This window comes from Tenebrio molitor, chromosome 4 (assembly GCF_963966145.1).
Source record: "Tenebrio molitor chromosome 4, icTenMoli1.1, whole genome shotgun sequence".
NCBI lineage: Eukaryota > Metazoa > Arthropoda > Insecta > Coleoptera > Tenebrionidae > Tenebrio > Tenebrio molitor.
In genome coordinates this window covers 25937563-25950955 of record NC_091049.1, presented here as the reverse complement: position 1 = coordinate 25950955, position 13393 = coordinate 25937563, and the positions used below count along the sequence as shown (strand labels likewise).

Below are 13393 nucleotides of genomic sequence, written 5' to 3'. Positions count from 1 at the left end.
ATATCGATTTTTTACCAAATAAAGCATTTACATTTTCGTTACCACGTCCACACTTACGAGTTAACTGACGTAATATCAGAAACATGTCATTACACTCCTCTCATCAACTGTCTTCCACTATTCTATCGTTTGAATGTCGACATATTTTTGACGATTTTAGAACGATTGAGATTAATAGCAGTTTATTTAACGAGTTCGTGTGTAAATTGGGCTCTTTATGGCACTCGTGGGCCTTTAAAACGCTCGTTTCACTCGCGTTTTAAACTAGCCCACTGTTTTTCGGACGTACTTTTCAGCGCATGGACTGTGGCGCCATCTGTTGGTCTGTTTAGTAAGTTAACAACGAAACCGACAAAACCGAGTAAACCGACTGAATACAAATTAATATTTGACAGTTAAATTTAACTAAAGTATTTTATTTGCCCGAAAAAGTGTTGTATCGTGATGAAGAAGTGTAATACAACAGCCAAAGTGATGAGTGTTTCTCGGTTGACATATTAATTATTTCTTGGTACTGTAATGGCCCGAATAGGTTCCCTAAATTAAGAATTAGGAGTATAATTCATTAGGCACGAAATTTTTGTTAGGTGTAAATTTTATGGTTCTCAATGTAGTAGGTACTGTGACGTTATTGTTTTGTTTTACGAATGGAAACAATAACGATTTCGTAGAAAGACTGGCTCTCTGTCGAACGTCACTGTCGCCACCTCGATAGAACGAAAGCAATAGTCCTTGGATTTGCCCGGAAATCGGGAGAAAAACTCGAAAATGTTTGTACAATAGTTTATTATTCTTAAGTCCGGTAATTGTTGACTTTACCTACTTGTGGAATTTTCGCGTTTTTTCTTGCTAGACACCCTTAGGGCGTCCTCCTACATCGTTTCCCACCACTCAAACCTTGTGCAAATGCCTTTATTTTCTCTCTTTTTATGTTTCAAGGTCGCGTCAAGGTCGCATCAATGTCTAGTATAGTCTAGTGATGGGAAACGATGTAGGAGGACGCCCTGAGGCTGTCTAGCCAGAAAAAACGGAAAAATTCCACAAGTGGGTAAAGTCAACAATGACTTTAAGTCCAAACAGAAAAATGAAATAAAACTCAAAGAGCCTAACCAGCCGTTGATGGCCCTTACAGGATACAATAAATCTCGACTTCTGATTTATACAAGCAAAAATTTACGAAAAAGAAGTCCTGATCCGTGAACAAAATTAACTTATAATTTCTAGGGTCTAGGTAATTTCTTGGAAAAAAGGGAAGGAAGGTCTCCCGAGTCCTGCCACGCCGCTATTCGGGTACGCCGTCCGCCCTCGCGGAGAGGCCCTCGAAGTCCTCTCTCGCCCTGACACTAAACAGAAGAAAAAAAAATTAATAATCGGCGAGGCCCGGTCGGATGAAAATGTCCGCGTAAAAGAAAATTGTCAAAATGGCGGACTGGAAGATAAAATTTTCGTTTCGACCTTCCTTAGACGTCCACGACCTGGTGGCATAGGTGTTCTGCCGTGGGTCTGCCCGATGCGATGTCTGTGCTCTCCAGGTGGGCTTTGGGAGATGAGCGGTCCAACAGGGCTGACGTGGGTTTAATCCGTTTGAGCGTTGGGTTCGTTGAACCCTTCGTGGTGGAAGTCTCGATTCCGCCGCGGCGATATCGCTCGATCACGAGTTCCACTTCTCCAGCCAGAATTGACTTTCTCCACGGACACGCCAACACCTGCTACACCTAAAAACACCCCCTACACTTCCCCTTAGAACACAAACACACACACCGGACAATCGGTCGTGAGAATCTCCTCAAGTCGCGCTGGTTCTTCCCTTATATGCCTTCTGCCCCTCTAGTAAGGGTTTTCAGCTCGGCGGATACGGAAACGCTGCTGGCCGCACGCACGTTCCCGAATGTTCTAGAATCTAGAAGGTTCTAGAAATACGATTTGGTGGGAAATTTAAATCGTAACAGTACCCAAATTTTGCGTTCTATTCTCTGTGATTAATTCTTCTTTTAAGTTATTTAAGTGCGATTTAATTGTGAATTGTCCTTGATAAGTGAACCGAAGGTACGCTTTTACTATTTATTGTGTTTGAATTGGAGTTTTCGCTTTAATTTTTTCAATAATAACAATAGTTTTTGTACTTCAGTTTATCAGCCAGTCCGCGATAAGCGACTGGCTGTGTGTTAATTCTTGCTGGCGCTATTATAACTTATTATAATAATTTTGTACAAATACTCTGTTCCATGTAAAATGGAGGTGGATGAAAGTGCAGACATTAGATGTGATCTTTGTAAGTCTCTCTCACACATCAACTGTATGGATGTTGCACCTGAAGAGGCTCAACTCCTGCTTCGCATTCATAGAAGATCTTCTCACTTGAAGTTATTGTTTTTGAATTGTGATAGCGTTTTTTAGTGCTGTCCTTTGTCTCCGATTGATCCGACTGATAATGTGTTTTTGAAGTATGTTAGGAATATTGTTAATAATGCTATACAGCCCCTTCGAGATGAAATTTCTAAATTGCAGAAATCTGCTGCAATCCCACATGAGGTACAACCATCGACATCTTTTGCTGCTAAGGTTCAACATTCTTCTGAAAACAATGTCATCTTCAAGCCCAAATATGTTAAACAGTTTGTAACACAGACGAAGTCTGAAATCTTGAAATCAATTAATCCATTGCATGAAAACATTGACATTACTAGAGTAAAGGTTTAGATCAACTACGGGGTAATGCAATTCCGATTTTTCATATTTTAAATGAGTTATCTATTCAGCAGCATAACTCCATTACTAATGATAATGATCGGCTACTCGATTTGGTTCTGTCGAATTTACATTGTAGTGTGACCAGGGGTGAGGAGGGTCTTGTCCCTGAGGATCCTCATCATCCATCTCTTTTGTAATCCATTGATCAAGATAAGGAAGTTCATTTATGGTGTTGATGATGGTGATAATTTTAATTTTAGGGCAGTTGATATGGAAATGGTAAGTAACGCACTTCTTCTTATAGATTGGTCTTTTCTTGAGAGCTATGAAGATGTCGATTTGGCATGTCGTGGTTTCTACAATAAGTTATTTGAGCTGTTTGACTTAATTCTTCCAAAGAAAAGAAAAAGTAGGCATAACTATCCGCCTTGGTTTTGGTATGAGCTTATTAAGAAAATTAAGCTGAAACACAGAATGTTGAAGAAATTTAGGGTATCTGGCAAACTGTGTGATCTGGAGAAATTTAGAATGTTACGTCGAGATATTAAAGGTGATATTAAAAGGCAGTATGATCAGTACGTTGCTAAAGTTGAGGCTGACATAAAGAGAGATCCTAATAAAATAAGTTCTGGCAGTTCGTCAAATTCAAACAGAACGGTACTGGTATTCCTCTTAATATGACTTTTTCTGGAGCGGAAGTTTCTGGCGCTGATGAGATTACGGGAGCTTTTGCTAATTATTTTGAGTTTGCTTATTGTGAAAAAGCTTCAGTCATAGGGTCATCTGCTGAAGAATGGAGTACATCTTGCAATTTCTTCTTAAATGCTGTTAACGAACAAGATGTTTTGAATGCAATATCCAAACTTAAGTTGAAATTCACAGCTGGTCATGATCCCATCATTTCTAATCCGTGAATGTATTGAGGCTTTCGTTTCTCCTTTGGTAGTGATTTTCAACTTGTGTTTGAAGACTAATGCGTTTCCTGCAATTTGGAAAACTGCAAGGATTGTGCCGGTTTTTAAGAAAGGGGATCGCAGTTGTATTAAAAATTATCGGCCTTCAGAACCACGTCGTTTAGCAACCTACTTCTAAACAATGTTTCCAACAATAGTATATTTCAAACCAAGGTAAGAAAGTGGTTTTTTGCAGACCGCAGGCAAAGATTATAAACCGAGTCGTAGACGAGGTTTGTAAGTGCCTAAGGTCTGCAAGGACACTTTCTTAACAAGGTTTGAATACAATTTTTTTCCCTACCGGCACAACTTTGTTGAAAAAAGTCAAAAAAGATGGTTATATTCGTGATTAAAACGAAAATTTTGAGAATTGAATAGTAGGCTGTGTTATTTGTTTAATTAACTTGTCATCGCATTTGAAGATTTGAGGTTTGTTCGAAAATTTGATATAAACAGGGTAAAGTAATCTACCTACCTAGCTTATCTGTTTATTTTCCAGATTATATGATTGACCTACCAACTTACTTCATTGAATTGGCTTTCATTTATCAATAACTTATTTCACTTTTGACACTTTTGACATTTGTATTTTGGTACAGTTTTACCATAAACATTTCATGATTTACTTTCTTACCTTAGCGAGAAAGTTGAATTTTCTCACCTCAAATGAGGTATCCACAGCCTACATTTCTACCCGGTAGGGAGAAAATTATATTGTTGTATTGTTGTAAAAGCGTGAACTAAAAGTTTTATGGCACGATTCCATCAGTTCACTAAACGTCAACTTTGACAACGATTTTTAGTGCAAAAAGTGTCTACTTTTTACACGGTCGTAGATAAAATCAATTATTAGTTTTATACAAAAAAGTTTGTAGGTTCATTTTTTCCCCACACATTTATTTGGATGTTTATTCTCAATCATTTTAAATGCTTCTATTGTAGACATTTTGTTAATATAAATATAACTGACATAGGTAAAATCTTAAGCTCTAGATATCATCCATACATGCTATTAATTTATTGATGTCTTTAATTAGCTCCGGTTGTTTCAATATGGTAACATGATCGCCATCGACCGTGGCAACTTGTACGGAATGCTCGAAAACCAACGACAAATGGTAATCTTCGACTTCGTTAACTACGGGATACTTGGCCTTGAACAAGTAAGCTTTCGACCAAATTTTGTCGTGGCAAAACTCGTAATTTATGGCGGCTTTGAACCGCATATAGAGTGCGACCATAGCTTGTTTTTCCAATTTTTGTCTATTGACAACCTCCGAAGGTATTAACGTCAGGGCTAGATCGCATCTTTCGTTCAAATCAGAACACTTCAAAAATTTTTCCTGAAACAACACAATTTAGACCGGAAACTAAGTGCCCGATAGTGATACCTTGTACGGGGCTAGCAAATCCACCGGTATTAACACCGCTAAAATTTTGCACAGAAAATTCGTTTGGAACTCGGCTTCGGTGTCGCCTGGAACAGAATTTAACACACATGATCGTATATATGTCAATGAAGCATCGATAGAAATCACTTTGCCACTATAACCTCTATTCTCTAACAAACTAAGAACTTCTAGACAGACTGCAACTCCGAAAGAGTAGCCAATTAAAGTCAACGATTCATCTTTGGATATATTTTTCTCGATGTGCTAAAAAAAGAGTGTTCATAATTATCAAATAAAATACCATAACTAACTGGAAGACTTGTTTTTGCAATTTTCTCTACTGAAATTTCGGGCTCCTGATAGCTGTACTGCACTCCCAAAACTCGAGCTTGAAGACTTTTTACGAGGGCGTCAAGATGCGTAAAGACTCCCTCAATTCCCGGAAAGACTAAAACCGTTTGTCCCTCATTGTCTTGCCCTTCACAGGAGAGTTTTACAATCGGTGTACGATCGGCTTGGTTGTCCGGTATGAACTGTATCAGCAAGTCGGTGCCTTGTTGAGTCTTGTTCAGACTCTTCTCTTCGTCAACTTTATTCTTCTCTGCCTCGATTTCCGTCAACCTGGAATAACGGTAGAATCATCGAGCGTACCACACTGTGAAGCTGTTACTTTGCAAAACTCAAGCTCCTGACGTCTTTTGTGGTGACGTAAATCTCAAACTCCTTTTCCAAAAGTTGGATGACTTCAGTGCCCATCATCGAGTCCATCCCCAGCTCGGCCAACGTCGCATGTTGACTCACGGTCTTGATGTCCTTGATGCCCAAGACGTTGGCAACAGCTTCCGCAGCGCTAGTCGCACCGTGACTCCTGTTGCGCTTCTCTGCGACTAACATGCTGGAAACAATGGTATTGTCTTGCTTCAAAAACCTATCCAACACTTCCAAACAACTCGAGATGCTCTGTTGGAGAGTACCACCGATCACCAGTTCCTTGTTCTCCTTCTGCATTTTGGCAACGAGTCCCACCTTGAACAACAACACTCAAAATTGCTCAACTCCGATTAGTCTAAACGTACGTCTCCGATGGCGCCCCACTGGATCGCCAAAGCTGGAAATCCGTCACGTTTTCTTCTCTCACAGATCCTCTCCATGATCGAGTTGGCCATGCCGTAATTGGTCTGACCGGCGTTGCCACGACCGCAGGAAACAGAAGAGAAGATGACGAAATACCTAAACAAGACGATCACCATCTGGGAAGCTTACTCAGTACTGACCTCAAATGTGGACAGATCTCGCGAGTTATTTGATCGAGATAGGTGGTGGTTCGAGCTTTGGGAGCCAAAGATAGGCGGAAAGTCTCTTCGGTTTGGTCCTCCAAGAGCGCATCTTTAAGAACAACAGCTAGATTGAAGATGGCGTCGATGGAACCCAGTTCGGTAGCTTCGCGGATCAAATCAAGACAGCCTTGCTTCGTTGTGACGTTTCGCGTCGAAATTTCAATCTCAACGCCGTAAGACCTCCAAAGTCTGGAGGGAGTTAGATGAAGATTCTCTAAATAACAAACTTACCTTATTTTTTGGTCTTGGTACCCTGTTTTTACTCCCGATCTGGAGACCAGGACCAATTTCCGGGCGTCTCTCAAGATCAGCCAATCGGCCAATTCCAAACCGACTCCTCCCAACCCCCCAATGATGACGTACGACTTGGTCAAATCGCAGTTGAACCTTCAATGCAATTACACTAATTAGTACCACAGGTGAGTCTCAAAGATGTGTGTGGACCTTTTCTATTACGGTACTCACCTCGGAAGCGCGGAAAATAACCTTTTCGGACCAACACCTCTCACATCTCCTTCGTCCCTCACTTTCACCAACACCTTCCCTATGTGCTTCCCAGTGGTCATGTATTTGAACGCCGGTACCAGTTCGTCTCTGGCGAACACGACCCTCGGTAAGGGCGTAACGTACCCATCGTGAATACCTTTGTACAAAGCGTCGACAAGTTTCACTTTTAATTTCTGCGCGTTTTTGAAGATCCGGTCCAACATGATTCCGTGGTAGCTCGCTCCTCGTTCCATCAAGAGAAGATTGAGATTCGAGTCGTTCGCAAGGTCGAACTTTCCAATTTCTAAGAAGCGTCCGCCGCGCGCCAAGCATCTCACCGATGCTCTGAGATTATTTTCGCTTAAAGAATTCAATACGGCGTCAACACCGCGATCGTTCGTACCGGTTTTGATCATTTCCTCGAAAGAGGTATCGCGAGAGTTGCCGATGTGACTTTCAGGAATCTGAGGGTAGTGCTTTCGAAGATAGTCTCGCTTGTGTTGGGTACCGACGGTGACGTAGATTTCGAACTGGTGGTGGAGACAGACGTTCAATGCCGCGAGACCGATTCCGCCGGTACCGGAATGGATCAAGACGGTACTGTTGGGTTTGAGGTCTACGGCCTGTGAGGAAAGTGGGTTAAAATGCATATTCTTAGTTTGAAGGTTTTACCAAAAGCAAAGCATAAATCACTGTGGAGTAAACAGCGGGGATGGTGACTGCTTCTTCCAAACTCCACGACTCGGGTACCCCCCACAAGAGCTGAGAATCACCTCTGACATAAGTTGCTAGCGCACAATTGTCAACAACTCCCATGACTCGGCGTCCCCTTTAATAAAAAAAAAATGTAGGAACTTGCGATATCTGCTTGGAAAGTTACTTCGGATCTAATCCAGCGAACTCGATCCCTATCAAACACTCTTGTTCGATGCGGTTGGTGGTGATAGCTTCCGCGCTGATGCGACCCGACGCCAGCATAATATCCCTGAAGTTGATAGCGGAGTAGCAATTCTGCAAGGGAAGGCGAAGTCATCATCGTCAAATAAAATAAACTGCACTGACATAGATGAGGACTTGAGTTTCGGGGAGTCGGGACTCGTCAATGGGCTGCCCTTCCAACCATCTCATGCTCGACAAGTCTCCCTTTGCTGAAACGTCTCCGAAACAATGCACACTTTCCACTTCTTGCAGCTCTTCCAACAGCAAGTGTCTGTAAGTCCCCCACTTCCCCGATTTGTAAACGTTTACGGCGAGATTTTTCCTCAATTGATCTCCATAGAAAGGTAGTTTAGGGTCAAAATCTGGCGCCTCGTCCATCATGAAGACACATTTGACCTTGTCTCCCCCCGGTTCCCTCCTGAGACAGTTGACCAATCCGATCAAACCGCCAGGTTCGCCATTTTGACCGTAAACTAGGACATTCGATTCAGATTTTACAATGTTTTGCAACTGCGACAACCACTCGGAGTTGTTCGACGACACTTCAATAAATTTCGTCTCAATTTTTTCGTCAGACTTCTTAAAAAGTACCAATTTCTCTTTGGCCGTCTTGTATTCGGAGACAACTTCGATATTGTCCACATCCGAGATCTCAAGGTCGACTTCTTCTCTAGTCAAGGCAAAACCTTTAGAGTGAAGAGAGTTCAGTACCTGTTTTAATGAAGTGGGATTTTGTAGAAGTTTAGTGCCGATGATCAAAAGCAAATTGCTCTGAGGAGTTAGAACAAATTGTTCGATTTTGACACCAGGAATCGGGTCCAAGTCAATTTTGGTTGAGATTATGAGATCGGGATTGACGACAGGGATGTCGTCTAGAACTTTGCAAACCAGAGGCAAAAGAAGTTCATCAACACCTTCCAGAAATTCCACCGCTTTGAAGTGAGTTTCTAGACTATTCTCGAGGATGATTTGAATGTTGACTCTTATCAGTTGGGTCAAGTCGAGCCACTCCTGATTCGGGACGAACTCATATTTCTCCAAAACTGGCTCCAAACGAGGTTTTTTCTTTGAAATGGATTTGGCTGTAAGCCCACGAATTTCAATTCCGCCAGATCTACGCAAAAATATTTCAAACATTTCAGGGTGGGCACCAGATCATACTTTATGATGTTGCTTTCCTTGTAGACGTGCACAGGAATAAGCGATTCCTTGTCTTTGAAACTATCGACTATTTTGTGATGTTTCAATGGATCTATTGTTAACTTTCTTATTCCCACAGCAACGTAGAGCAATTTACTCTCAACCTGAATAGCCTTCATTTGAAGCATCTTATCCATGAAGGTGGTCCAATTGTCCTCCCACTTGACTACACCGGTGGAGGCACTTATGTCACACCTCGCAATACCCTTAAACATACCACTGATAACAATTTATGAAAGAATCTACAAGACATGGTCGGTCTTGCCTGTAATTATATCCCCGAAGGTTGAGTTCTTTGTAGATCTTGTCTTGCTCCAAGATTAATGTTGGATCTTCAGTGTTGAGAACATCTGGTTCTAAATTAATTTGTTCTTGACTCATATTAGAACAGGCGGTAATTCGACCTGTCGCAACAACTGCGTCTTTGTCCATAACTTCAAAATTACCAGTGCCTCGCTGGATAGTGATGATGAGTTTAACAGGACCATTTTTTGGCATCGTTACGGCGCGTATAAACTTGCAGTTTTCGAAAAGCACTGGCAAATCGTTCACCAACGATCTCCGACGTTGAGCTAATGTTTGCCATACTAGATTCAAATATTCCGTGGCAGGTAACAAATTGCGACCTAAAACGTTTCATTAGTAAATTGTTCTATTTTTTAGTCTAACAAACCATCAATCACGTGCCCCGCTATGTGCTTGAACTCTTCGTAGTCGTTCGAAACATCGTAATCCATCTGTTCGGCGTCTGACGCAATAAACTCAGTAAACTTGTAAGCGAACCAACTCTTGTCATGATCCCACTTGACCATGGGTGAGATCATGGGAGTGCCTCGACTCACGGGGTACATGATTTCGGGGTACAATTTGTGCAGTTGAGGATTGTAACCGCATTCGTACAATCTACAAGATATTAAGTGAAAACCAACTAACAATCTGAATTTAGGCAGGTACCTTCCCAAAACCTCCAAAAAGTTGACGAGGTTGCCTTCCAAATGCAATACGTCTTTGTTGTCTAATTGTTGGTCGGAAACGTTTAATACCAACGAATTTTTCAGCATTTTGAGCAACGTTTCGTGACTCAATGAGTGGCCATGCAACTCTAGATTTTGCAAATTCGGGGTTTTACTAAAGTATTGGTCTTGTCTTTTGGGAACTGATTTAAGCAAACTATTGAATTTGGCGATGCCGTCGAAATGGACGTTCGACTGTTCTTGACTGATCTTGTAGGCTGTCAATGCCGTTTCTTCTATGGTGATGAGGTCGTAGTAGTAAGCGCTGACTATCTTGCCCCAAGAGTCGCCATACACTGCAGTTGGGATCACATCCAAAGATTTCAAGACGTCCACAAGTCCGGCTTGCACGGCAATGGCACCGAGGATGTTGTCTTGTTGGATTTGATCCTTCAAAATCGTGTCCAAGATGTTGACGTTTTTGGTTGCCAAGATATTGTCGATTCTTCAAATAACATAAAGTAGACTGAATCTTCGAAGACAGATCACGGACTTACCTGGAGATAGTATTCTTGAAGATTGAAAAATGCATAAAACAGGAACCTAGAAGCCTGAAGGAGCGTTCGAATTGACCGAAATAGACGTAAAGAGGTTTATGTTGAAATGAAAAGAATTTCGAGGAGGTCCTGAGGGGACCGTTCTTCGAAGCTATTGTGAAGCCTCGATAAATATGATTAGCAAATTTTTTTTTGTAAATTTGATGTAATAGACCCACGTGTTCGCCATCAAGTTTTCTACTATTGACATCATTCAGCAGAGACAAAACTGCTTCTTCGGTGCGCCCACTAACGCAGACCAACCTGGGAACGTCATCCTTGGGTATTCCTCCGTCGATTTTCTTCTTTTTGAATCTTTTGAGCACCGCGTGACAGTTATTACCCCCGAAACCAAAATTGTTGACTCCCACGAGAGCCTCGTCGCCTTCTAACTCTGTTAAATTGAGTACCACCTTCATTCTACCTTGCTCGAATCCTTTCATACCCTCCTTGATCTGTTTCAAATGGATATTAGGAGCAATCAACCCAGTTTCCATCGCTATCAACACTTTGATAATGGAACAAACTCCAGAAGATGGTTCTGTGTGGCCGATATTCGATTTTACAGATCCGACCAAGAGGGGTTTGTCGCGTTTTTTAGCCAAGGCGTGGTCGATAGCTTCGACTTCATGGGGATCTCCGACTTGGGTACCGGTCCCGTGCGCCTCCAAGTAGCTAAGTTCAGAAGGGTGGATCCCGCTCTCGTCGTAGATTTCCGTCATGAGTAGCTTCTGCGTTAGAGTAGAAGGGAAGGTGATGGCCTGTTCTTTGAAACCGTCAGAATTGACTTTGATGTTGATGATTTGGGCGTAGATCCGACGCGCGTTCTTCGCTTTTTGAAGGAAAATACTCGCAATGGCCTCGCCTTTGACGTAGCCGCTTGCGTCTTGGTCGAACACGCGACAGACGCCCTCGTTGCTCAGTACTCCCAACCTGGAGACAAAATCAACATGAGAGGGCGTTTATGAACGTGTGCAGGTGACAATACCGGAAGAACTGAAGAGTGTTGCCTGGGTGTAGAACGAGGTTGGTGCCGCTGACTATAGCGTTGTCGCATTGTCCACTCCTGATGGCTTTGAAGGCCAAATCCAAGGCGTTCAAAGAACTGCTGCAAGCTGTGTCGACCATGCACGCCGGACCTTTCAGTTTCAGGAAGTAGCTGACCCTGTGCACGTTCATAGACCTCAAGTACCTAAAACGCACTGACTCACTATCCGCAGTACCGCCGTCGAGACCTACCCTGTCAGTCCAAATTTCTGCGGTTCTTTAACACACACCAAGATGGTCTTCTTCATGTCTGAACAACACGCACCCGCGAAGACACCAGTCCTCGAACCTTCCAGCTCCGAGGGATTCATTCCGGCGTCAATGAGCGCCTCCACCGCCGTCTCCAATAAAATCCGCGTCATGGGGTCCATGTGGTTTGCTTGGCGGTGGTGGACCCCGAAGTATCCCGCATCTAAGTTGTCGATGTTGGGGATTTTAGCACTCCTTTTGGGAACCTCCGGATGGTCCAATTGCCAGCGTCGGTCGTCATCGCTCACCATGTCCGTTTTACTGAAGAGGTTGTCGCGAAATTCGTGGATGTTTCTGGAATCCGGAAGGCGACCGGACATGCCGGAAATGACCACTTCTTCGCCCGGAGGGGCGGAAGAGAGCCATCTGCTGTACTCGAAGTCGGGTTTGTCGGATCTGGCGTGAGGTTGACTCGTGTCCATTTCTGGCATAGCTTGATACTTATCTGACAACACCGTTAAAATCTTTGGAAAGCAAAATGACATCTTATTACCAACTATTATGAGTTTCCAGAGTTATTATTAAATGGCGTAAAATATGTACGAGTGCGTGTATAAAATGCTTAAAAATGAAGGAGTATAGCTAAAACAAATATTCCCAACAAAGTTAATTAAAAAAATGGAATATCATGAAGAATTCCCTAAAGCTTCATCTGTATCTGTATAATATGGCGTAGAACTGATAGGAAACTTCTTCAGCAAAAAATTTGGTGAAAGGTCTCACCAAGTATGCGATGGTGGAGAGACAGTGTTGTAGTAAATGGGAAAATGATTTAATGGATGACTAGGTCTGGGCTTTATTACGGGACAACTGAAGAAAGAAGATGAGCTAGATTTCTTCAGTCCTAAACGACATCCTGTATTTAATTTTGTAAGTAAAATATTCATAATATTTTGCATCAGAATTGTCATAAGTGTAAAGGGTGTTTTTTTAAATTTGGCGTCGCAGTTGGCGTTGGAGAGTCGATTGAGAAAGCACCACGCGTGTAAAAGCATGAGATTTAAACAGCTGATCCATGATCTGTTATCCGTATAGTGCATTCACAATCGGCTCTTCAATGCCTACTTCGACGCCAAATTTAAAAAAACACCCGTTATAATATATTATATATAATATATTAGACAAACAAAAGTAGATATAAAATTATTAAGGTAATCATTAAATGTTAGAAACAACAAATAAATCAAAGAATGTATTGGTCACTTACCCTGCTTACCTGGGTAAAGCAAAACTAAACTCCTCGAATTCTGCTTTTTTGCTTAATTTATATGGCGAAGTGAGTGAAAGGGGGGGCATAAATTTGAGAAATTAATTAAGGAAGGTAGTCTGCACTTTTTGAGTCGTAATACATATTTATGCAATTTTCTGTAGTTTTCCAACCAATACATTCAAAACTTGCCAATCTTACGTCCTCTACAAACGATTAATAATTCTTCATGTGCCATGTCCTATTAATTTTAGACGTTGTTATTGCGAAATATGCAGTATGTCCCCGGATCGGGTTTACAAGAGGGAAAAAAAATATTTTAGATTCTACGCAAAAACTTCAGA

The 13393-nt window shown here is 41.9% G+C and overlaps 1 protein-coding gene and 1 long non-coding RNA gene across 2 annotated transcripts; both read right to left on the bottom strand.

Moving 5' to 3' along the window:
• Positions 1-769: 769 nt before the first annotated feature.
• On the bottom strand, positions 770-2219 carry LOC138129153 (uncharacterized). Its single transcript, XR_011159120.1, has 2 exons — positions 1456-2219; positions 770-1343 (listed from the first exon to the last, which is right to left on the bottom strand). It is a non-coding gene; the product is annotated as an uncharacterized lncRNA (long non-coding RNA).
• A 2317-nt stretch (positions 2220-4536) lies between these two features.
• Positions 4537-12543, bottom strand: LOC138128238 (fatty acid synthase-like). The gene is given in 18 exon segments (XM_069044428.1): positions 4537-4987; positions 5036-5299; positions 5347-5656; positions 5706-6061; positions 6112-6265; positions 6310-6561; positions 6604-6759; positions 6838-7481; positions 7531-7687; positions 7739-7869; positions 7921-8911; positions 8959-9216; positions 9263-9623; positions 9671-9900; positions 9952-10384; positions 10467-11479; positions 11535-11738; positions 11786-12543. Coding segments are annotated over 18 exon segments (6810 nt in total). The 5' UTR covers positions 12328-12543; the 3' UTR covers positions 4537-4633.
• Positions 12544-13393: the final 850 nt, after the last annotated feature.